At 35.2% G+C, this 27603-nt stretch overlaps 1 protein-coding gene across 1 annotated transcript in view; it reads left to right on the plus strand.

The window, feature by feature from the left end:
- LOC150090709 (26S proteasome regulatory subunit 8) overlaps nucleotides 1-27603 on the plus strand; it is a 122879-nt gene that overhangs the window by 76841 nt on the left and 18435 nt on the right. The window contains exons 6-8 of the mRNA XM_090372340.1: nucleotides 6158-6319; nucleotides 19718-19881; nucleotides 25157-25310. Coding sequence (XP_090228466.1) covers nucleotides 6158-6319; nucleotides 19718-19881; nucleotides 25157-25310 — 480 coding nt within the window. The remainder of the gene's footprint in view (nucleotides 1-6157; nucleotides 6320-19717; nucleotides 19882-25156; nucleotides 25311-27603) is intronic.

The raw sequence follows: 27603 nt of genomic DNA on the forward strand, positions 1-27603 counted from the left end.
CTTCCCAAGGCAGCCATTATCACCCAAATTCGTGATATCTGATGGACTCTTAATTAACAGTACTAATGACTAATTTTACAGCTGAAAGCTTGAAGTACTATTGATTATCTGTTAAGATTCTTAGCAAAGCTTATTACCACTAGATCCATATTGGTTAGGGTTAAATTTACATAAAGGAAAGTAAAGAGAGTAAAAGTATAAAGTAAAAGTTCCCAATTATATTAATATATTAATTAATTTAAAAACATGTCTCTAGGAAGAGGAAGTGCACCACTTTTTCCTGGTTGTCATTTTAAAATTATGAAGAAGATTCACGTGTTTGAAAAAACCAAGAGCTGGACGAGTAGCTTTCGACGACGTCGTCATGAGTTGTAAGTGTTGATTTATAGTATCGTAGTACCCATGTACCCAGGATTCATCAATTTAAACAAGTGGAAATTTGATTTGTATGAGCTATTTTGGCGGAACCATTCTATAGCTAGGGCTTTGTACTGGAATATCTTATAATTTGATTTAAGTTTAATTAGTGTAATTGTGTTATCTATTAATGGATCATGATTAAAAGAGTGTACGTGCTGACTGAGTTCAGTTCCTGGTTGGACTAATTTGAAACTATTATGATAGTATGCTCTCGTGTTGGCTCTTCTGGAAGTTCCATATTTTGTGGTGGTGCTACCTATGTAGCATGCATTACATCCGGATTGGCATTTTATAAGGTATATTATATGTTTATGTCTTGAATATTGTATTTATATGTTTCCCTGTATTTGCTGAAAAAAGTACTTAGTTTATTATATGATGAAAAAATCAGTGTAATGTTTGTCCCTCTGAAAATATTCTGGAGCTGAGGTGCAAATTGGCTATGATACGGAAGTGTGACTATTGTATTTTGTGTATGATCAGTACTAATGTTATCAATGCGAGGATTATTAATTTTTTCTTTTACAGCTAATATGGTTTCTTGAATTAACTGTTTGGGGTGTTTTCTAGCTATAAAGGTTTTTGTTAGGTATAGTAGTTCTGTAGTCAAATCTTGTGAATGATTGTATTTGATCACATTATAAATTTGGTTGTATAATACTGATATTTTTTTTTTTTTTTTTTGTGTTGTAGGGGTGGTGGGAATGAAAATGTAGGAATTTCCCTGTTGTGTCTTTTTCCTGTATGTTCACATTTTAAGTTTGTTATCGGATTATATACAGTCAGATTTAGAAAATTAATACTATTATTTTTTTCTAGTTCCAAAGTATATTTTAGGCTGTTGTGGATGGAATTAAATTTTTGTAGGAGTTCATTGATGGTGGTTTTATTGCTTATAATTAATACGTCATCTGCATATCGCATGAATAATTTAATCTTAGAAGGAAAGTGTTTTCCCCATGTATAAGACGCACCTTAATTTTGGGGCCCGAAATTTGAAAAAAAAAAAAAGTATTACATAAAGTTATTGAACTCAAGTTTTATTCATCATAAAATTCATACAACTCATCACTGTCAAAACTCCCGTCCATTAGCTTGTCCTCATCTGTGTCTGATGACGAATCACTGTCTTCATATATTGTCTCATCCTCAGTTCCATCTATGGTATTTGAAATGCCACACTTCTTAAATGACTTGAAAACGATCTCAACTTGATATTATCCCAGGATCTTTTCACCCAGGTACAAACTTCTCCTATAGTTGGTTTTTTGGTTTTCAGTGGTGGCAAGATAAATTTCTGAAAGTGGGGCAGAAATGCCCAAACCCATTCATTGAAAGGCCATATACTTGTTCGTATATTTTCTTCCCAAACCGAAAATGTTTTGCTCTAACTAAAAAGGCTAGTTAATTCTAGGATACTGTTGATGTTTAGGGACATGCGATCTTTTAGTGTAGAGTCTATGGTCAATATTCCCGTAATTTTTGTAGTGTGTAATCGACGTTTACATTAGTATAAAGTGATAAGTCATAGGATGCTAGCGTGTTTCCATCTGATATATTGTATCACTTTATACTACGAGAATTATTGATCATAGACTCTACATTAAAAGATTGCACATCCCTAAGCAATAAAACCACCATCGATGAACTCCTACAAAAATTTAATTAAAAGTTCCCAATATAATTTGGAACTTTTACTTTATACTTTTACTCTCTTTACTTTCCTTTATGTAAATTTAACCCTAACCAATATGGATCTAGAGGTGAGTACTAAGGTAATAAGCTTTGCTAAGAATCTTAATAATTAACAGTACATATCTTTTTATCCATATGTTAAATATAAATGGTTAATACTATTTATATTGAAGCAACACAAATTTAAAAATCACAAGAGATGATAAATTACTGGCTTTCTCCCCAGGTTATGAAAATCCAACTTGCAACTATTGTGTATGTAAACAAAGCTCTACAAGATGATGATTTTTCATTTTCACAAATCAGTAGTCTTCAAATATTTATTTTTCCTGATCCTGAATACAAATGAATAAATCTTGCTGATAGGTTAACAAGTTTCATATTGAGAGTTCATCTTGCTGTACCTTTGTCAAAAGTTGTGCCAGTCCTTGAGGACTGCAGCAATTTTGCAGAAACAAAAAACTTGGTTCATTTTCACAGCTGCTAGATTTATTTGCTACTAATAGCAACCAAATTGGCTAATTTTTTTGGCTATTGGGGTATGGTTACAGTCAGGGCCACCAATTTGTCGCTCTGTGGATTTCTCCATTCAAGTAGAACAGAAGGTTCTGTATCGGGGGGGGGGGGGTACCTGGAAGAGTCGCTGAAGTTTCTGGTGCATGCCATTTACTTGCAAGAGAAGGTGAAGTAGCATATGCCAGGCTCCACGAGTCACCCACGGAAGCCCAGGTGGCAGTCTTGGGATAAAGGTTCTTTCAATTGGCCACTAAACATGTTTAGCTAATTTTTTGGCTATTAGGGTATAGTTACAGTCAGGACCGCCCGTTTGTCACTCTGGGGGTTTACCTGGAAGAGTGGCTGACATTTCTGGCCCATGGCAGTTACTTGCAAGAGAAGGTGAAGTAGCATATGCCAGGCTCCACGAGTCACCCACGGAAGCCCAGGTGGCAGTCTTGGGATAAAGGTTCTTTCAATTGGCCACTAAACATGTTTAGCTAATTTTTTGGCTATTAGGGTATAGTTACAGTCAGGACCGCCCGTTTGTCACTCTGGGGGTTTACCTGGAAGAGTGGCTGACATTTCTGGCCCATGGCAGTTACTTTCAAGAGAAGGTGAAGCAGGCATATGCCAGGCTCCTGTGAGTCACCCGCGTGAATTGGGGCATTAAAGGAGGAGCCCTCCGCCTCCTTTATGATAACATCTTTGGCCCAATCCTGACATATGCAGCTGGGGCTTCGGGAGGGAGAGTCGAGCACTCTTGTGTCCGTCAGATCCTTCACTCTGCACAGAGGCCTGCTCTTCTGGGAATAACCAAGGCCTCTGGGATGGGACAGTGATGTTGTGTGTTAGCTGGTAGCCGGATAACCTGCAGGTTGCCAAGGCCCACCTAAGGTTCAGCGTCTGGTCCTGGGCAGATGGATGCGGCCTTTAACATAACTGAGTGGAGGCGGATTAATAATGAGATAGTCCATTAGGTCTGCCATATGGTGTCTATCTCTGAAAAAGGAAAGGCATTTGTACTCCTTTATCCCCTCTGTGCATACCCTGAGCCAGTGCAAGCCTTGGCTCCAGTTTGGACTGGTGGTCTGTTCTGTCCTGACTAAACATGGCCTGAGGTCAAGGCTGCACCAGTTGGGGTTGGTTACCTCAGATCTCTGCTCTTGTGGAGAGCTGGAGACAGGCCACATTGTTCTGGAATGCTCTAATTATGATGGCCTCCAAGCGAGGCTTTGGGGGGAGGGGGGTATTCACCCTCTCCAGAGTAACTTTGGTTGAGTTGGCTCAAACATTAGAAGTGTTTGATGAATTTATCACGTTTATGGTTTGAACGATATCCAATTGCTAGATAAGGTGACCTACCTCCTCGTGGTGGGGGTGTAGATGCCATACCTGCTGCAAGGCCAAATGGTCATTCTGTTCTAATTAATGTCTTTGTTAGAGTTGAAAGAAATGATTTGTGATAAGTCACTAATTTGTTAATAATAATACTAACCATATATTGTGGTTATGACACATCATTGCCTGAGAACTAAGCTGCATATGGGCAGAAACCCAGGTGGCAGTCTTGGGATAAAGGTTCTTTCAAATGATAAATGACCACCAAACATGTTTAGCTAATTTTTTGGCCATTGGGATATAGTTATTGAGTTTGCAGGTTGGTTTTGCTTGTCTGGATGGGAACAAAAACTTGCAATCTTCATCTGAAACCAAATAATTTAATCTTAGTTGAGAGACGAGGAAACAGGCAAAAAACAGGGTCCTGTTGATATTGGGAATTGGTTCTAATCTTTTTCCACATGAAAAACTGTTGTACATATTGGAGCACTTTGGAATTAGGGGAATATTAAACCTGTGGATAAAGTGATGACTGGGTGGCAGAAGGCCAAGGGTTGTTATTAATGGGAACTGCTCTTCCTGTACCATTGGTATTAGTGGAATCCTTTGGGGTTCAGTGCTGGACCTCCTTATTATTGCTGTTTTCAATATTATTAGCGATATGGATGAAGGTATATGAAGTTTGTCTACTTTTACTGATGATAAAGGTATATGAAGTTTGTCTACTTTTACTGATGATAAAAGGTTGTTAACAGCAGGAATCAGGATATGCCACTGTTGTTAAGACCTTGAGAAATTAGGCTTCATGAAACTCTTTTCAACCAGTATAAGCAAAATACATGCCCATGCATTTTTTTTTTTTTGTCTTGATTTTTCTATTGGTGTGAACTATGATTTCCAGCAGCCATTCATTGTGTGTATTGTTTTTCAGTGTGACATTTAAAATGGCCAATTTAGACAAATATCCAGTGGTTGTAGCATTAATGTCAACTCTCCAGGGATGTTGAGTTGACCCATATTTATTCTTTTGAGGATGTTTTTTTTACTTCTGTTGTAAACGGTAGCTCTCTAAAATAAGCATTCTGTGGTAATGAATAGCACTTATGGACATTTCTTCCATAAACACTTGATCCAATTATTTGGATCAAGCGTTTGTGGTTAGCATTGATCAAAGCATTGCCCATCCACCTTGATCTTGTGTTTTGATGATCACATCTTACCTTGTCTTTTGGTAGTGACTTTTCTTGTATGAAAGCAGCAATTTTCTCCCATTTGCTGCATTTCTCATGCCATGATGCCATCAGTTCTTGCAATAACACCTATTCACCTATGGAATTTACTATTGCATTAAGGGGCATTTCAAAATACACATTTTTGATCTGCATATCCAACTTAAAGGATATATGAATTCTGATGTAGCAGATTGATAACATATCTTTTGAAGACTCATTGTCATTTTACAAATAACACTACAAAATAAGTGTTACCTGAGCCCAACCACACATAATATTTCAATTTTAAACACACAAATTTTAATAGCATCTATACAGGCACTCCCTGACTTATGTAAGAATTCCGTTCCAAAAATCTAAGTTGAAGTTTCATGTAACTTGGAAACCAACCAAAATCGTATACACAAGTTCACTTTATTTATGTCTTATAGCATTTATATATTACAATTACATACTCATAACATATGCATTTGAATATTATTTAAAAAACATTTAATTTTAAAGTATGTATACTTAGTCTTTGGAAAGGTGAAGACTAAGAGAGGCACTTTATTCACTTTACAGTGGGTAAAGGACCTCCCTCAGTTTAATTTGTTTATTACATATTAGGAAGGATAAATGTTTTAACCAAATTAGAAAAAAATAAATGTAAGAAAATTACATTCAAGAAAATTTTGTTATATTCTCTCTTATAAGAAAGAAAAGCATATGATACATACTAACTGCATATTTATAGCATTTATTGTTGAGCCTATACTTGCTTTATTTTATAAACACTTGGTTACCTTGGCATACCAGAACGAATGTTCTGATCATTCGCTTTTAGTTATACATTTCTAATCAAAGTTATTAGAATAATTACCATTATTCTATATAAATAATAATAAAAGGTGACTGATTTTGGAATTGGATTCATTATTTGCTGTATGTTTTTTAATATGAATGTTTGACTCTGTTTTACCTTATTCATTTAGGTGGATCCACTTGTCAGTCTTATGATGGTGGAAAAAGTGCCAGACTCAACGTATGAAATGGTTGGTGGTTTAGACAAACAAATTAAAGAAATAAAAGAAGTCATTGAATTGCCAGTGAAACATCCTGAGTTATTTGAAGCACTTGGAATTGCTCAACCAAAAGTATGTGTGTATTGTGTAAATAATATTTTGTGAATACTTCTGTTTCAATCTTAATTGGTTGTTGAATGATATAACTTACAAGAGGGGGGGGGGGACATAAAAAAAAAAGTAAACTGCAGCCATCATCAACCCACTGCAGGATGAAAGCCTCCTCAACAATTCATGTTGAGGGAAATGGACCATAATCTGCCATGCTAGTCCAGTGTGGGTTGGCAGATCGAAAGTGTAAATTTCTTTTGGAACTTCTTAGGACTGACTTGCATCAGCACAATGTTTAATTTGTTTCGAGTTTTCTGCTTAGATAAATTGTCACCGCAACCAAGAAGTTACTGTCATTATGTACTTTCTTAATCTGTTTCTTATTCTGTCATTCTTTCTGTCTTCTCTCTCTCTCTCTTCCCCCCCCCCAATCTATTACAGTTTTTCCATGTGTGGTCCCAAGCACCAGTGTAGTTGCCACATTATTAGGTACACCTACCTAATAGCGAGTAGATCCCCGCCCCTTCCTTAGCTCTCAAACCAGACTGGATTTGTTATGGCCTGGGCTCAATGAGATGTCAAGTGTTGGCTCAACTGCTTCCCACAGTTATTTTAAATTGGGTGGTTGTGGATCTCTACTTTGAAGAGCTCATCCCACAGGTACTCAATTGAATAGAAATCTGGTGACTGGGAAGACCACTGCAGTAAGCTAAATTCAGTAATGTTTCTGAAATCAGTTCTGTACAATTCTGACCTTGTGTCATGGTGTATTATCCTGTTGGAAGAACTTAGTAATAATTGGATGCATTGTAGCCATAAATGGATGTCCTGGTCAGAAATGGTTTCTAGAATTCCCTGTTGAATTCTCAAAAAATCCCACTGTGCACTATGTGAAATACCACCACTTTGCTTATTGGAGGCTTGAAGTGGTGAAACCCATGTTTAGTCTCTAGAGCAAAGTTTCCGGCATCCCCCTCCCCCTCCCCCCATACTTCTCCTTCAACCCATGCACGGTACTAAATGCTATAGGTTTTGATGCCTTTCGTATTTGGGGGTTTTCATAAAAAAAAAAAAAAAAAAAACTCAACACACCATTATACCTTCAATCTGCATTGTTGACACTGGGTCATCATCATCATCATCAGCCATTTTCAATCCACTGCAGGATGAAGGCCTCTCCAGCAACTTTCCAGTTCCTTCTGTTTTGAGCACTGGCCATCCATTTACTACTCAAACTCATGAATTTCATCTATCCATCTCCGCCTTTGTCTTCCAGGTTTTCTTCTAGCTCCTCTTGGGTACCATTCTGTTATTTTCTTAGTCCATCTGTCATCATGTCTTCTAGCTATGTGTCCTGCCCAAGACCATTTTAGTTCTTTAGTTTTGATAAGAATGTCCTTTACTTGAGTTTGCTGCCTAATCCATGTGTTTCTCTTCTTATCTAACAGTCTGATTCCCAATATAATTCGTTCCATTCTTCGCTGTGTAGTTCTTAGCTTCTCTTCCATTCTTTTGGTGAGTGCCCAAGTTTCACTTCCATAAGTCATGGTGGGGAGTATACATTGGTTCATTATTTTACGTTTCAGACAAACTGGGATATTGCTCTTCAGTATGTGACTATATTTCCTGAATGCTATCCATCCAAAATTTATTCTTCTCTTGACTTCCAGCCATTTATCATTATTACAGCTAATAACTTGTCCCAGATAAGTATATGACTCCATCTTTTCAATTACTGCTCCTTCAATCATTATTTCCCTTTCCGTGGCATACTTGTTCATCATTACTTTTGTTTTAGCCATATTCATCTTTAGTCCAAAATCCTTACTACCTGTGCATAACTGATTAAGATTTTCCTCTAATTCTTTGGGATCGTGGCTTATGACCACAATGTCATCTGCAAATCGTAAATGGTTTAGGTACTCTCCGTTCACATTGACTCCTTTCTGCGACCAGTCTAATCTTCTGAAAGCTTCCTCAAGGGCAGCAGTAAACAGCTTCGGAGATATTGTGTTTCCTTGTCGGACTCCTTTCTCGATTTTAAATTTGCTACTGTCTTTGTCTAGTCTAATAAAGGATGTAGCACTCTCATATATTTTCTTCAAGATCATAATATATGGAGTATCTATGCCTTGTCTTTCCAATGCCCGAAACATTGCCTTATGCTGTATGGAGTCAAATGCCTTTTCATAATCCACGAATGCCAGGCATAATGGTGTTTTATATTCATTTGCTTTCTCCATTAGCTGTGATATTACGTGAAGGTGATCCATAGTTGAGAATCCTGTCCTAAAGCCAGCTTGCTCTTTCGGTTGATTCTCATCAAGTATTCTTTCTAATCTGTTAGTAATGACCCTTGTGAACAACTTGTAGATATGGGATAACAAGCTAATTGGTCTATAATTTCCAATTTCTGATTTATCTCCTTTCTTATGCAGCAAAACTATGATTGCATTATTCCACTGCTTAGGCATCACACCTTTTCTAATGAACTTTGTGAAGAGCCTTGCCAGTTTTTGTGTTATGTCTCTTCCTCCCAATTTTAACAACTCTACAGTAACTTCATCTTCCCCTGGGGCTTTCCGATTCTTCATTTTCTTCAATGCATGTTCTACCTCATCAGGAAGAATACCGGGTATGTCGTATGTGTTGCTACTTTGCAATCCATCTTCCCCACTGCTGGTATCATTCCCTCGCTCCTTGTATAATTCTCTATAGTAGTCTTCTGCTATTTGAATTATGCCTTCTCTGCTGTTTATAAGTACATCATCGCTATTCTTCAGTTTCAGTATCATTTGTCTTTCTGTATTACTGCTCATGGCTGCTGATTTAAATCCTTTGTTTTCCCTTAATGCTTGTTCTACTTTTCTTGTGTTAAATCTTCTTATGTCCTCTCTGAGTCTCTTTCTAATGGCTTTGCATAACTCAGTATACTCAATTTTCTCCCTGTCAGTGTTTTTCTTGCTCTTCATTTGTTGTCTTTGGTTCATCATGACAAGTGTTTCTTGACTAATTTTTTCTTCTTTGGATTTCTGTTTCCCTATAAGTTTCTTGGGCTTTATCACTTTCAGAAAGTTGTAATATTCCTCGTCGATATCTTGGTCCTGAGCAGTCTGCAGAAGCTCAAACTTGTTCTTCAGTTCCAGTACATACTGCTTTTTCTCCTCCTCTGTTATTTCAAAGACCTTTGTATTATTTACTCGAGTCAGTTTTTTCCTTTCCTTTCCTACATCTATATCAAGTGTACATCTTACCATTCTGTGATCACTTCCAACATTTACCTTATTCAGGACGGTAACATCATTCACAATATATCTTCTGTTAGTGAGGATGAAGTCGATTTCATTAGTTGTTAATCCATTTGGACTCTTCCATGTCCACTTTCTGTTCACCCTTTTCTTGAAAAAAGTGTTCATTACTGACATTCCTTGAGATTCTGCAAATTCCACAAGTCTTTCACCTCTTTTATTTCTTTCACCAATTCCAAAATTTCCTATAGTTCCTCTTTCTGCGCTGTTTTGCCTTTTTCCAACCTTAGCATTGAAGTCCCCCATAATAATAGTGTAGTGGGTTTTCTGCTCATCTAGAAGACTCTCAATTTCAGTGTACATTTCTTCAACCTCTTCATCATCATGGCTCGATGTTGGTGCATAAATCATTATAATCTTTAGCTTGTACCTCTTAGAAATCTTGAGTATTAGTCTCGTCACCCTTGGTGACGTACTTTTGAATTCCAAAATGTTGTTTTTAAAATCTTTATGGACCAGAAACCCAACTCCACCTTCACTCCTTTCACTGTTTCCATTGGTGTACAGCAGATTTCCACTTGATAAACTTATAAGTGATTCATTTCTTCTTCTTGTTTCAGCCAAACCGATGATATTCCAATTCACATTTTCTAATTCCTTTTCCAGCTCTAATATCCTGTCTTCACCGATGAGTGATCGTACGTTATAACAGGCCAAGTTCAATTTCCGTGCATGGCAGCCTGGTCGTACCCAGAGATTCTTAGCACCCTCTGCTTCCACTCTGATCCTCTCGCTGCCGTAAGAGGGAGAGTGAAAGCTGCTGGGGACTGAGGGCCATTTGTATTGTTGTGCTCTCATTGCTGGAGGGTTTGGTCTTTTCCTCCTCACGCTGACCAGGCGTCTTGAAGAGAACCACTCTACACGTTCGTTGCCACCTAAGTGACGTAACAGGGCTTACCATCGAGAAGGTGTGCATGAGTGGATTTTAGAGAGGCAGGCCAACCGGACTTCTCCTAAATCTTCTGTAATAGAGAGATATTGGATCCATCAGTGTTTTAGGCTGAGTGTCTGATAACACACAGGATACCTGTTCCCCTCTAAGCTCCTGGGTAGGATTTGTCTGATGGGTAGGATTTGTCTAATGGATTCCCCATTCTGTTTTTGTCATGTCCTTGGTCCTCGTTTCATGGGAAACAACAGGAACCAGGATTCGTCGGACTTGTCAGTGTTTTCCAGTTCTCCAGTATTGTTATTCCTGAGGCCATTGTTAACTGTACCTTTTTTTTTTTTTTTTGCTGACATGATTGGATCTCAGTTGAGTTGGTGGCTGTAATATCCCATCTTTAACAAGGCACAAGTTGTGCATTTCAGATTACTGTTCAGTTAATGCTGTTGTACAGGGTTGTTATTTAACTGACTAACCTTTCTGTTAGCCTGCACAAATCTTGTCAGCCTCCATTGACAGTCTCTAGCATCACAAGCCATTTCCAAACACATGGTTGCCAATTGCTGGATGTTATTTGGTTATTGGATCAATCAGAAGACACAGTGATGTGCTGATATCCCTTTAGGGATGCAGTTTTAGAGATACTCATACTGGCATGTCTGGTGCTAGCTACCATGCAGTATTCGAAGTTAAATCTTTTGTATTGCCCATCCTTGTAATGAACTGCATCCCTACATATCTCTCCACCTGCCTTATATTGCATTACACAAACATGTAATGCTCTTACTGAAAGAGTACTCAGTTTTGTGAAAAGGGTAGATGTACCAAATAGTTGCCAGTAATTGTATCAGTGATTACAGCTCTTTCAGTAATATATCAAGCTCTTCTTTCTGTATAAGTTGTTTAAAAGTTTTCCTAAGTTTGTAAACTTAATTTTTGATTTAATGTATATTAACCTGTTTCTTTTTACTAACTTTTTATTTTCTGCACTTTGGTCCCTAAATGACAAGCTCTGGGTAAAAAAAGCAGTCTCCCTAGACTAAAAAAAAAATTTAATGAGCAGCATTAAAAACCTCAAGTTGAAGTGGAAGACATTATCAATAGTGCATAAAGACAAAGAACAGAAACAAATTCTCCTGTAGCCCTAATGTTTCTAATTATACATTCTTCCAGGAGCAAATGGTAGGAAAAACACTGAAAACTATTGAATGTGTAAAGTTTCAGAAAACTTTCAATCATGATATCCCCACATGACACTTGGCACACTAACAAGTCAACTCTTAGTTGGGTTGCTGCTAGCATTATAGAAGTTGAAATGGATAGTGGATTTAGAGGAGTCTGGAATCAAGAGAATTGCTATCAGAAGAAATAGCAATGTCATCTAAACCTGAAACCTGATTTTGATATCAATATGCCAAAACCTTTAACAGAAGCACAGTACTGTATATTCAAATTGCATTACATTGAATCAAGTATCAGAAATTTGGGCATTCCCAGACAGCGTGTGGGGGAATAGCCATGTGTGACAGATGTGGCTCTAAAGACTGTACCGGTTCAGAACTGACAACGTGTCAGAGTGCAAAGATCACACTGCTTATCCCGAAAACAGGAGAAATTAAACAGAAATATAATGCCTCCTGTGTTTCATCCATTTCACAGCAACCCCCCCCCCCCCCAGGATGTTTCCCATAATCCCAATATTCTCCATCTTGTACAGCACACTCCACATGGAACCATGTCAAATGTTGGAAGTCTAAATTTATAATATCAAAAATTATTTTTTGTCTAACTGCTATGTGACCATGTCATAGTAATTTATCAGTTTGGCTCCATGAGATTTTGGTGCCTCCGTAGCCAGGTGGGCAGGAGCAGCAGTGCGTAGCACACCCTTCTTGATCAGACTAGGGTTCGAGCCCGTGACCACCAAATAATAACATAATAATAATAACCATAAGATTTTTTTCCATTTACAAAGCCTTGTGATCCATTTAAGATATTATGCTTCTCAAGATAATCCTGTAATGCACCTTTGATCATAAATTGCATACACTCAAGCCACCGAAGTAAAACTGACCAGTGTATAGTTATCCATTGCATCTTTGCCCCCCCACTTCCACCGACCCTTGTGGTTTGGTTAAATATTACACTTCTCCAGTCTAGGAAGTCTCCTGAGTCTAAATGATAACGTCATGATTAACCATAATTGGTTAATCTTATCACACTGATTTGGTTTGTCATATTCCTTTGCAATCGCTTTCATTAAAAACAGGTTAAAAAAAAAACATTAGTACCTTGAGCTTTATTCATGTACCAGGACACAGCAGGTAGAACTTTTACTACTAACAGACTTATGTGAAAGATCTCTTTATGAACTAGATCCAAAATGTTTCAGTGATAATTTCTATTTTTCTGAAAGCAATAGTTTCCCAAATTGACAAAAAAAGTAAATAAAATTATGTATTTCCTTCATTGCAGTCATTGCTTATAAATGTTATATACATTATAAAAGTTAATAAAATTGCCTTAACAGTTTCATTTTTTTACTTCATGATTTAGGACTCCTCCCAAACCATGAAGCTATTGCTAAAATCTTTTTTTTTTTTTTTTTTACATACTTTTTATCAATTCTGATACATTGTAGATATGTTATATTTTGTTTGGTTTGTTAATTATCTTCACTTTAAATTTTTTTCCGTGTTATTTCTATATATGAGATTACAATAGAATCGTTAACAGAAAGTTCAAGGGACCTAAATTTTCACATTTTGTAATAACAAGGTTTGTAGTAACGTCCCTCGAAATGTCAAAATTTTACCTTTATTATTTTTTTATTATTTTTATTTATTTATTTTTTATTTTTTTTGGCACATGCTATATATCTATGAATAATAATAATAAATATTAATATTAAAAATAAATAAAAAAATAAATTAATAAAATAAAATAATTAAAATAAAAAATAATAAAAAACAAAAGCCTTGTCTAACAATACAGTAGGATTAACACACTCTTTAAAGATTTTATTTTATTTGTAAGATAAACTAAGAGAAAAGCAATTAACAGAAATGAAAATATTGTACAGTATATACACTGGTGTTCAAAGAAAGTGCATCACCTAGGAATTTCACATTTCTAACCCTTTTTTGCAATGGTATGTTACATTAATGACTAGCATCACAAATAGAAATATAAACAAAAGATATTTATTAATGGTTAAGGCGAGCTAAGTAATATTTGACAGATGCTCTCAAAATATTCCAAAATGAGAATTTGCAACCTTTATACAAGTCTTGGTAAACAACAATTATGGCTAAAATGTTATCAGAAGCCCTCAGTTTGCTTCATTTTATCATTTTAAATAGAAAACAAAATGAAAAGTTCACCAGGTGAAAACTAATATTTAGTTGAACTGTGTCTGGCCCTGATGACAGTAGCACACCGTAGAGGCATTGACAAGATCAATTTTTGAAGATAATCAACTGATAGTTCTGGGTTCCAAACATGAATTATGGCTTCCTGAAGTTCATAAAGGGTCTTTGGTTTCTTTCTTTCTGCCAACTGCAGATTCCACACAATGCATGCCAACCGTTCTCTATAGGATTCAGGTCTGGGCTGTTTCCTGGCCAGCTAACAGTTGTAATGGACCATTTTTTTCACCTGTAACAAATGTAAACACATTACTGTCAACCCTCTAATGCAGAAATGAAGTTAAAGTAACTACAGAAGTGCCTACTTACACTTTTCGCCCGATGACAAGGAGCAAGAGTCATCCTGAAAGATGCAGTTACTTGGCTGGTTGAAATGGTCTCTAATGTTTGGCAGCAATTTGCTTTCCAAAATTGCGAGGTATCCATTGGCATTTACGGAATCTTTTATAAACTGCAGGTGATATGAAATGCACCCCCATATCATTTAGCTGGTAGGGAATTTCACTGTAGACACCATACAGTATGGATGGTATTCTTCACTTCTACGGCAAATCGTGTCTCCCATCACAGCCATGCAGGTTGAATTCCTTCTCGTGCGAGAAAATAACTGACATGCTCCTTACACTAAATTAATCTGGCCTTTTTCATTTTTTCTGTGAGGAGGGGCTTCTTCTTAGGATGACGGGCTACAAGTCCATTTTTGAAGAGGCGTCTTCTGACTGTTACTGCACTTGCTACTTCTTCCCATTCTTCTGGGAATATGTTCTTCCCATTCTCTTTTCAGCTCAGACGAAGAAGCTTTACTGTTTTTAAGGCATAAGCGCTTCAAAACATGGTCCTGTTTTGGCATAGAGACATGTTTGTGTCCGGTTCCTTTTTTTTCCTGTCAGCAGAACCAGTATTCTTAAGTTTGGAAAGAAATCTACTCTCTGTCGACTGATTACAAGCACTCTATAAGCAATATGACGGGAAGAACATCCTTCCTCACGTAAAGCAACAATAGCACTCTTTCTTCGTGGTGTCAGCTGCATGTAACTCACAATCCTGACAAAAGCATGGAATGACTGCAACTCTTGCAGAGCATGCAGATATAGCTGAAAGTAACAGCTGATGCAATATTATGTCATCACCTATGCATGTTAATCTTATCTGATGCAGTATGTAAGAAATATAGCCATATACTTATGTTATTCAGATGACAATTACAATTTTAAGGGGTGATGCACTTTATTTCTTTGAACACCAGTATATTTTGATATATACATTATTTTAGTATCACAGTAAAAGAATTCTCCTTACATACAAATAGACATACAAATCTAACTTTTTGATAAATTAATCTAATTTAAAGAAAGAATCCAAAGTTTGCACAGTTTTTGTCCTATATGCATTTTTAACTACAGCACAGGCATTATAAAATGCAATAACTGTTTGTTTATCAACGGTACTGCAGGCCAACACATACTCTATTATGCTCATTGCATTTTGGGCATCTTTTTTAGATGGTAGTATGTGTGCTTCTTCACTTTTGCTGTCGCTGGCAACAAAAACATAATTTTGCTTGGTGCTTAGCAGCTCTTCTGGTGTTGTGTTGCTGTAGTAGAAACTACATGTGCCTTCACAAACTCTTTAAATTTGCCAACAAAATCCATAGCTCCTTCAAATTCCCTCATTCCTCAGTGTTGCTAACACATTTGTCTGCCTGGTTTTGGTGCATTATAGCCTTAGTTGCTAATGCGCCAATAAAACCCAACAACCAACCAACCAACATTTGTCTGCTGGAGTGTTTTTAAATGATATTCTCTCTAGAGCCACTCTTTCTGAAGTAGTTGATTATTACACTTGATGCAATACTGTCCCAAGCAATAACAAGCTTACAGATAGCTTTCAAGACATTACAATTTAGCTGCAAATTGTTCTCTCCCTCCCTCCTATGTTGAGAATCAAGTACCTTATTAGGCAGGCTCTGTATGCTCGCCTGTGGTTATAAGTAACGCCTTGATCCAGTGGCTGCATAAAACTGGTGGTAAAAAAAAACTGGAAAAAAAAAAAAAAAAAGTAAACTGCAGCCATTATCACCCACTGCAGGATGGAAGCCTCCTCAACAATTCATGTTGAGGGAAGTGGACCATAATCTGCCATGCTGATCCAGTGCAGGTTGGTAGATTGACTGTATCTTGTACAGTAGATCAGGGGCTTGATCCCTGGTCTACTCAAAGAGTGTATACTACCGCACTCCTGCTCGTGACCACTCAGTTTCAGATGGTAATGGGAGGTTACAAACAACAGCCGTGTATTTGTCAACTTAAGTGTCTCGGCAGAATGTGCTGTACAATGATCTAGAATCATCAAAATGTTCCTTTTTTCTGTAGCCATTCTTCTGTCCACTTTTGATAACCAAGACTGAAAAATTTTGACCGTAAGCCAAGCACATGTATTGGCTACATAATCACAGGGAAGTTGGTTAACTTCTTTAAAACATCTTGGCTTGGAAAACAATCGGCAGTGGACATAGTTTTGTATTGCTGTTTGAATTGCAGCATAACTGAATAGTGAGCTTTGTTTACTTAATTTTCCACCATGACAAGACTCTCCTCGAACAGCAAATGTTTTGTTTGGCAGCAAATTATAAAATAAGCCTGTCTCATCAAGATTAAAAATATCCTTTGCCTCATATTTTTCAAGAATGGACCGACAGAACATAACCAGTCTGTAGCCTTTTCCTTGTCGACTAATCCAGACTCGCCGCAAACATTTCACAAAACCAAGTTATTACTGTCTTTAAATTTTTGGAGCCAGTCACTGCTGAATTTGAAGTTGCTAATTCCATGTTGCTGAGCCAGATAATTTGCCTTTTCTTGGAAAATTGGACCTGATATTGGCAAATTAGAGGCATGCATTTGTTGGTACCACTTGAAATGTTTAGTTTCAAGCTCCTTGTGTTTTGAACCAGGAATTAGTTTCCTGTTTTTTATCGCTGCTCCAGTATCATGCATCTAATTTGCCAGCTAAGATAAAATGGTACAAAAAATAGATTACCGTATACTGTAGCAAAAGATTCTTTGAACTGGCGTGACAATTGCAACTGACCTTAATCCCGTGGAGAGTGAGGGAGTGTTTGTAAGCAACTTAGAAAAACTGTTTTTATTCTTTTGTTAAGTTAACATGTTTTTCAGAATGCACTTACATGTTGTAGCTACTATAAACTGGTTTTGTTTACACAAAAATAATTTCTAACAAGTCAGTGCCATCCTTTGGGAAGCAGGGAACCATATGGCCAGAGGCATTAATAGATGTAGTAATTGGACAGCTGTGCTAAGATTTGTATTAAACATACAAAATTAATATTTATTTCTCACATGGCGAAAACTAACTTTGTAATACATATTAACCGAATTTTGTAATAGAAAAGCATATCCTTTTCTATGTAAGTATATTTGTTTATTACAAAGGAGAATGGCATGTACTTCATATTAACAAGATTTTACTGTACTTTTCAATTAAAGAATTCTTAACTGACAAGTGCTACAACTTTCATTTTTAGCTATTAATTTTATTTCAATAATTTACAAAATAGAATCAATTTTAAATTGGAGGTTTTGTCTTCTCTACAGTGGTATAACTCAAAATATACATTATACAGTAGACTCTAGATTTTTCTGGGATAGATGGTTAAAAAAAATTCCCGGATAATCGATTTGCCGGTTAATCCAAAAATACAGCAAGTCCCCGACGTACGTAAGAGATACGTTCCAGAAATTCTTACATAGTCTAGTTTTACGTAACTCGGGAATGCCAAATAAAATATTGCTGCTACATCCCTGATATGACAAAATTTTTAAAACCACAATATCCTCAGATGAAAAATAGTTATGTATTTTTAATTAGTTCAATTAAAAACTTTATCTGTGGACAGCGGTGAAGTAGCCAGAGTGGCACATAAGAAAAGGAAACATAAAAGGAAGAAAAAACACATGATTTTGTACTGTCTTTTGTCTATGGTGTTTTTACACTGATATTATATAGTTTTTGTACTGTAAAAACCGATTTGTATTTCGTAGCTTTGGTTATTATAGCTGAACTTCATTAATGCCAACCACTTCTTGTATTCTGTTTTTCTCCTTTATTGTGTTCACCGTTGCCACTGACAAATCTGAATTCCACGTGATAATTGTTAATGTTTGGCCATTTTCATACCTCCTTATTATTTTAATTTTCTGATCCAAATCGATAGCTTTTCTTTTCTTGATAAATTTACTAGTACTGCTGTCACTTATTCTCTTAATCAGCACCATGATAACAGTCAAAATTAAATTTTCTGAAAAGAACTGCACAGGGTTAAGGCAAACTCACTATCACCCCATGCGAGCTCACATTTTACTAAAGCACATTTCTGGAGGTCATTGCCATAAACAATTTGCACTTTCTGGGTTACTAGGCTTTTCTGTTAGTGCAATTCATTATAAACTGGTGGTAAACTCTTATCTTCTCTGCATTTGCAATAATACTGATGGCTGGAATTCTGTGGGTTTTTGCGTTATTATGGTGAAATGTCTCCCCTTCACTGAAATCTTCAATCATATAAAAAAAATATGAATAATGTAAGTTCAAAGCTACGCAAGTCAGGGACTTACTGTTTCGAAAAATGTTCAGCAATCTACGTAAAACGTATGACGATAGATAAAAAAACTTACCATGCATGCACTACTTGCGTGTCCAATGTGCGAGTAGTGAATATTGGACACACATTTATTTTTTACAATGTTGATTTTAAATCTAATAGCTTCCCTTTATTTTTTACAATTTCGTGTATGGTTTGGTCACCAACATTGTTTCATTGGGATTTAACAGATGCACAGTTTTCAAACATTTGAATAATTTCAAGTTTTTATTTAATTGAAAGCACAACTCTTGCGTTTGTCCATCATTTTTGCAATTTCTAAACAAAAAAAAAAAAATGCTATTAAAAAAATTCGGACGTTCCTGACAAAACAAAATTTGTCCTTTTGTGGTGCGACAGAACACGACAATGCGACACACTAAAACAAACTAAACATTTGGTCTTTCTCTTTTTTTTTTTTTTTTTTTAGGGGTTGGGGGTTGCAAGAATAATAGGCACTCAAATCTTCCAATACCGACTTATAAACGCCGCTTCTTGTCTGTTTACGACTTTGCTGTGAAACATCTGTTTATACCTATTCAGTTATTACTTGAATTTTATGATTTCTGGTTGGTTGGTTTTTTTTTTTTTTTTTGGAATCTTGAAGTGTCCTGGTAAATAGAGTCTGCTGTACTTTAAAATAAAATAATTTTAAGGTTATCTTTTTTGTTTTGGGGAAAAACAAGTGATGCAACTTATTTTTTTACATTTATGAGGTGGTGTTTATGTATTCTCTACTCTCACAGCTCAGCATTGAATCAGTTTTAGTATTAAGGAAATAAAATGAAAGGGGGAAATAAAAACAGAAATAAAAACAATTTATACTGAGACTTGTAGAGCAAACCACTCATGGTATGATAAACTCGGTGTGAAGATGTTATAAAAAAAATATATATATATATATATATGTATTTTTATAATATATGTGTGTGATTTTTGCCTGTGTATAATTTATTACTGGTAATTAGGTCTATATTCAGCTGAGAATATAGATTTTTAATTTTTAAAAATAATAATAGATTTAAAAATATAATAAATTTGTAAAAAAAAAAAGTTAAGTTAATGGCATCTTACTTATTTTTTTTTCTTAAGTAATGCCCATTAAGTGTACAAAATCTTAAAATAAAATACTTTTAGGGTGTTTTACTGTATGGTCCACCAGGTACTGGAAAAACTTTGCTGGCTAGAGCTGTTGCCCATCACACTGATTGCACCTTTATTCGGGTATCAGGATCAGAACTTGTGCAGAAATTCATTGGTGAAGGTTCTAGAATGGTTAGAGAACTTTTTGTCATGGCTAGGTGAGTAAAAATAAAGTGCTACTTGAAATCAAACTAAAATCCTGTGAGAGACCTCCTACCTCTTCATAAATAAAATCCTTATGTCGTCACATAGCAAACTCTTTCATCCAAAGACTGCCACTCGCACAGTCATTTTTTCTAGGCCTTAAAGGCTTTATTGATCAATTAAAAGCTCGTGAAAATTATACCTTTTAGCCTGTATTCCACCGGTCCAGTCCAGAGCTCCCATGCCTCGGTTTTTTGATTGTCATATGGGTTGATAGGTTTTTTTTTCACAAAAATATCTCATTATCTGGGTTTTTTTTGGTAATTTTTAATTTTAAGTCAAAATTTATTTTTATTTCTTGTAAATACAATAAAATTTAATACATTTAATAACAGGTTACAATTTTCTTAATTGTATATTCTAACAATACTGATCATAATTTGTAATATTTCAAGTGCTTGTACAAAATACTACAAATGTAAAAGGATTTCAAAGTTTTCACAGGGTTCTACACTATGGTTTTCATTAGTGTTACTAACATGTATGCGCAGCCTATTGAGCAGGCAGAAGGCGGTCTTTACTGCACAGTCTTTCGTGATCGTTCGTGGTATTATTGCATTATTTGGTGTGATTTTTACATTTATGCGTGTACTACATACAGTGATATAATAAATTTAAATTGTAGTGACTATTTCTATTTTATGTTAATGGATTAGTGCTTTATTTTTTATTTTATAGAACATTTTTAAATAAGATAACTGCTAACTAGCCATACCCACAAATTGCCCACAATGTCGGAAACTTGTTCCCCACAGAGAAAGATGAGTAAACGGTGGTATACTCAAAATTTTAGAAATGAATGGTTAGAAGATCCGGAATTAAAGGATTGATTGAAAGAAGACAGTAATGAGAAAGGTGCGTCTTACGGTATTTGTTGTGAAATGAAATTAAAGAATGCCAATAAATCGATGTTACTAGCACATAAAAATACAGTTAAACATAAAAAAAGTGCAAATATTGCTAAGACAAGTTCAACGTTAGACACGTTCTTCACAAAAAGTAAACCTATGGAGAATGAAGAATTAGCAAAGGCAGAGTTAACAATTGCTGCACTCATTTCTGAGCGTAATATTCCATTTGCCCAATGTGATCACCTTCTAGAAGCATGTAAGAAAGCATTTCATGATAGAAATATTGCAAAACAAGTTCAGATGAAGGCGACTAAAGTCTCTTATCTTATACAAGATGGCATAGTCTATCATGAAAAAATATACATTTCTAACATATGCAGAAACAACAAGTTTTCAATGATAATAGATGAAAGTATAGATTTATCTTTATCGCAAGTTCTAGCTGTTGTTGTTAGATATTTTGATATTCAAAAACTTGATGTTGTAGATGTGTTACTTGACACTGTTTGTGTCCAAAATGGTACTTCAGAAGGGCTTTATCAAGCTGTAAAAGATCTTTTCATAGGAAAAAAACATTCAAATAAGTAATCTCGTTGGCTTTGGAAGTGATAATTATGTCACTATGATGGGTACTAAGAGTGGGTGCCAGTCATTGCTAAAAAAGGATGTACCATCAGTATTTATAATGGATGTGTTTGCCATTCTTTTGCATTATGTGCTAGTCATTCAGTCATACTACCATCATATCTAGAAATATTTATAACAGATATCTCTTGTTATTTTTCCCATAGTAGTAAAAGATTAAGAGTTCAAGATGTTGTAGATACTGCTAAGCATAAAATCCCCAGATTAGCACAAACACGTTAGTTATCCCGTGGCAATGTAATAAAAATTATTATTGAGCAGTGGGATGCGTTAGTTCTTTATATTCGGTCTCGATCAAAAATTGACAAAATCTATGGTGGAGAGAATATTTACAATACTATGATCACCAAAGAAACTAAGCATATGTTGTTTTTAGGATATGTACTGGAGAAAATAAACTGCCTGAATATTGAATTTCAATCTGAGCATTTCAGATTGCACTTACTTCATTCAATGGTTTCAATTGAGTATAAAAATATTCTTAGTTTTTTCATAAAAGAAGTCATTACCTCGTGCAAACTGGTTGAAATTGATCCAAGCAATGCAATAAATCATAAGCCTCTGAATAAAATATATTTGGGAGGCCGTTGTATGGCCTTATTAAATTCAACACCACTTGGTTACAGTGAAAGCAGGTTTAAAAATGATTGTTTAAAATTTCTTGTTGAACTTTGTATGAAAATCAGAAAAAGATTTCCTCTAAATGACTATGGAAGTATTGCCAGTCTCATTGTTCTTGACCCAGCAGTGATACATGATCATGCCAAATTGCCATCCTCAATTTTCCATTTAGCAATGCAGTTCCCTCACCTTATTTCTGAAGACAAAATAGATCTTCTAGATGATGAATGAAGATCATTTCGTTTAAATCAAGATTTAGACCTCTCCTACAAAACCATCCCTGAGTTTTGGTATCTGTTACGTAATGTAAAAGATGGCTTTAATAATTCTAAATATAAGATTTTATCTAACTTTATGACCAGTCTAACTATTTTACCTCACTCTTCGGCAAGCATAGAAAGAATCTTCTCCCAAGTAAACCATATAAAAACAAGCCACAAACTCCCTTAAACCAGAAACTGTGAAAGATCGACTAATGGCAAAACAGGCTATAAATAGATCTAATCAATTGCTATACATGGAAACCTAAATCAGAATTGGTAAAAGAAGTCATACAAGGAACTTGTCATAAAAGATACGAAGAACGTTTGAAAAAAAATGAAAGAACTTCAAAAAATAAATCTGGAGGGAACTGAATGGGATAAATTCTGATTACAATTAAATAAAAGATATTTATGCATGGTAAGTTTTATCTTATTTGTGTTGCTATACTATATGATGAAAACTTAGGGGGTTTTTTTTGGGTTTATTTAAGTTGCAATCTAAGTTTTTTTTTTTTTAATTTGTAAGTGGGAGCTCTGGTCCAGTCTTGAGCAAGGGGTGCAAGACATTATTGAAGAGTATGTGGCATAAATTGAGATGTAATGCAGTAATTAGGTATGGATACTCTCACTTGATTCAGTCAAAATAAAGGAAATTGAATTTATTTTTAACCAGTCAGATCCTTTTACTTTTTTGGCTTAATTTATTCATGATGTTTTCCCTCAGCTTCTTACATACAGAAATTGTGCCTTGTATTAGAATTTTTTTTTTTATTTTTTTAAATTGTGCTATATAAGATGTAGTTAACGCGATTTTTTTTTTTTTTTTTTTTTTTTTATATGATAGTTGAAAAAGATTTGAATCGTGCACTAAACTTACTGCACATCGGACGGGCAATAAACAAGATTTTGCCCGCTGCCGGCCTCAGTTTGTTCCATTAACCATCGGAAGAAGACGTGTTACTTGTTTGTCTTCCACTAATAGTCACTTGCATTTAAAAATTAGAATTTTTAAATGCACTAGATGAAATCTTTCGCGTCGCAGAGAACCTCAAACAAAAGGTTTGAGATTCTCTGTGATATTTATTTTGATAGGGTCTAGAGAAGAAATGTTGTTGGCTATCAGAAATTGATTGATGAAAAAAAAGAAAGCCAACACTATTCAAATATTTCCTTAACAAATAGTTTCTTCATTGTGTATTTTATGCCAGAGGTTCCCAAACTTTCTCGGTTCACAGTGCCTTTAGTGTCTCAGTAATTTTTTCACTGTGTTCCTAGGCCAAAAGAAATACCTAACAGTTCCATTTATTAAGTAGTTAGATCCAAACAACTTAATAATTAATGTTGAAACTGTTAACTACCTCGAGCTAATATTTTGCACAGTCTCCGACAGATGTAGATTATCACTGTTTCCCTCAAATTCAAAATATTTCACGGTGCAGTTTGGGAACCACTGTTTTATGCAATAAACATAATTCTATAATTATTTTCATTATCTTTTACTTGGTATACAGTTAAAAAGTTATTTAAATGGTATTTTTAAAATTCTTTATGGACATTCCTCTGAAGGTCAAGAACCAATTAATTTTTCCTATTGATTATAATATTCGATTAATGCATTTCTGTTTTGATTAAAACAGAAATGGCCTTGATTAATTCGTCCTGCACTTGCAGGACAAATTAATCAAGGCCAGCCTGTACCAATTTTATTGACCGTCTTTTTTCAAGATGGTAATTTATATTGAACACTATTTGCTGTACTTAGCTGTATTGTTAGCAGTACAGCTAAGTATGGTTTGATGATGAATGGATGCATAGTACAGTGGATGCCTGCTTTACGATTGGATCACTTTACAATGAACTCTCCATAATAAAATACTATATAAACACATGAATTCTAATGGCATGATGCTTAATTTGGCTTCTGTTTTTTTTTTTTTTTTTTCCCAACTGCCTCAATGAGGCAGTTGAAATAAAAAATAATGGAAATACAGTTTTGTATTCCTTAAAGTATTAAACTTAGTCCAGTACCACAAGATGAATGAGAAATATTCACCTTCATTCTGGTCTGACTGCCTTTTGTGTCGTCCATATGCCTAGCTGATTGTAGATGAGGGCATGCACATCAAAATATATGGATTCTGTTTAATCGTCTACCACTTATTACTGACCTGGGAATGGATACCTCATTTTGATTAGTGTTATCTTGCGGTTTATGAAACTATTTTGGTTAAAAATCTTGTCTACTTTTATGTCACTTTCATCATTAATCTCTGCTGGGTACTTTACTAAATGCAGAATTGAGTTTCTCATGCTTTTAATTATACAAGCTGTGTAGTTATTTCTTTATTTACAGAAATAAAAATACCATTGTCGAGGCACCCTAGGACTCCCTTCTGTGTATTTTAAAACTTGATTACAGTCTGTAATCAAGTTTTAAATGAGCAATGTTTATTTGAGTAGCTGACATCTTGTTTTCCCAAAGGCAATGGATGAAACACTTCTGTTATATATCTCTAACAGGATTTCTCTTCCCCCTCCCCCAGTTAAAAAGTTACTCATACATATACCCAGTTACTCGCACATATATACATACTTTTTTTTTTTTTTTTTTTTTTTGGGTCAGATTAACAAAAGTTTTGGGGGAACAGATACTGAATGCCAGCCCACCTGTTTTTTAGTTTTTTAATGGAAAATCGTGAGAAGTACACCACTGACGTTATAGAAAACTAGTTAGATTTTTATTAAGTATTATTTTTTTTTTTTTTTTATTGCCATTCAAAAAAAAATTCAAAGCATCTTGGATTAATATGAATAAAATATTCAATTTATATTATCTGTTTTTTTATTAGGGAGCATGCACCATCAATCATCTTCATGGATGAAATAGATTCTATAGGATCATCACGGATTGATGCTGGATCTGGAGGTGACAGTGAAGTTCAAAGGACAATGCTAGAACTTTTAAATCAACTTGATGGTTTTGAGGCCACAAAAAATATTAAAGTATGTTGTTTATTTACATTAAGTAATACTGAAGTTAGCAAAATATTTAATTTTCTTGTTGGTTAATTATTAAGAAAAATGATTATTTACAAATATTGTTGAATTTAATTTAGTGTCATATTATTGTTACCTATGTTATTTAACTAAATATTAGTCATTTAATTGTTATCATCTTAAAAGTATTACAATTATTTCATGTGGCAGTATTCTGCACTGCTTCTATTCAAGAGTATCTGTTTATTGACAGAAGAGATTCCCATGTCTTCTGTCAGTTGCAGACAAAAAAAAAAAAAAAAAAAGACAACTTTCATCATCTTAAAAAGAAAAAGTTTCAGGTTGCTTGTGTTTAATATTAGTACCAGCATATATAATAATATTATCTGTCCTATGATTGCCCCAGTATTGGTAGTGACCTAACTATGTAGGTCACTGAAAGTTTAAAAATTTTTTATATACGACTTGGTCTTGGCGCATTATAGCCTCCGTAGCTAATGCGCCAATAAAAACAAAACAAAACAAACAAACAAGCCCCAGTATTGTTAATTTTTGCCTCTGGAAGATATACCCTAGTCTTCTGCATTGTTACATATTATTTCCTTGTTTCTCAGAGTCAAGTTGCCACGGGATTTCAAGCTCTGTGGGACCAGCACCTTCTGTTCCTGGTGATCTCTTGCTACAGCAAATGCACAGGATCAGGAACTAGTATTGTTGGACCATTGAGTACCTGATGAGCCCCATGCTTTAATGTTGTTCAGGGCATTAACTCTTTTTCTCAGGTCTTCAGTCTTGTTCATCAGAACACTGAATTTGTACTTCATTTTCTCACTTTCACTTTGTTTATCTAACACAAGCAGGTATTGGCAGTATTTTAATCTGCTAGCAACCAGCTCCAAATATATGCCACGATTGAGTATATGCAATAAAATTTTCAGATATTACTGTATGGTATACTATGATATAATTTAAACAGTAAAACACTATGTACAGTTGAGTTATAGTCCTCCTTCTAAGTTTTGCTGTTGTCTAGCAACAATTTTCTGATGTGATTTGAAAGGACATTTTGTAGAAAATATTGTAATTAAAATATTTAATATAATAATAAAAATAAAAATTAATTGGAATCTTAGGTAAGAAGTATGTAATTCCTAAATCTAAATAGTATCAGGTATTAGTCACAACTAATATGGTAGTGTTTCTCAAGTCATCTTTGAATTCTATCATTGGAGAAACTACATCAAACTTGAAGTACATTTTAATTAAATACTATACCTGTGTAGTACAAGGGCATGTCAATAAGTAAAACACTATAAGCTGTAACATCTTTATTATCTGATATGTTGTGATCATATTTCTCATACATAAAATACAATCTTTTAACTTTGAAAATATCACTCAGTGTAAAAACCACCACACATTTTCTCCACTGTTCTTTGCATCAATGGATGCACTTTGGTAAAAATCAGGAGGCTGATGTTCACACAAATGTTTAATGTCAGAAATGAGTTTCATATCACTCTCAAACATCTTACCATGCATATATATCTACAGTCTACCAAACATGAAAAAATCTGATGGGGCATAGTCAGAGCTTATAGCGTGGGTGAGACATTGATTCACCCCAGCTGAGCAGTCTTTGACAGTGTCATCTGTGCTGTATGCTATCTTGCATTATCCTGACGAAACTGTCTTACTGATTCAGTTCAGGTCTCTTGGTTTTCAGAGCTCTATTAAGCCAGGGACAAGCAGTATCTTTCTTTGTTGATGGTTGTTCCACTTTCTGAGAAATCAATAAAAATAATGCCATTTTGATACCAGAAAAAGGGCCATAAGTTTTTTTGATGATTTGGAAAGTTTTGGCCTTTTGTTTACAGGTGATGTTGGGTGTGTCGATTTCACGGATTGTCATTTGGTTTGTGGGTCATAATGGAAGAGCCATGTTTCATCACATGTGATGACCCATTTAAAGCACTCGGGACTACCAGCACCAAACCTCCAGAAGATTTTCCTCGCAGCCATTATCTCTCATGTAAGCAACTTAGGCCCCCACTGAGAACTAATTTTTCTGTACCCCAGTCTGTTGATTATAGTCAAAACACTTCCCTTTTACATTTTTGCAGCATCCATCACTTGTCTGGTAGTTATGCATCTGTCATTTCAAATGACTAGGTCAATGATTCTTTGCTTTCACCATTTGTGACGGATGTTGGTTTACTGGCTCTTGGTTTGTCTCTGATGTCAAAATCACCTTCCCCAAATCCTTGGAGCCACTCTGGACATTGCTTTGATCGATTGT

The sequence above is a fragment of the Mastigoproctus giganteus genome, chromosome 1 (genome assembly GCF_048544385.1).
Source record: "Mastigoproctus giganteus isolate SK-2022 chromosome 1, ASM4854438v1, whole genome shotgun sequence".
Taxonomy (NCBI): Eukaryota; Metazoa; Arthropoda; class Arachnida; order Uropygi; family Thelyphonidae; genus Mastigoproctus; species Mastigoproctus giganteus.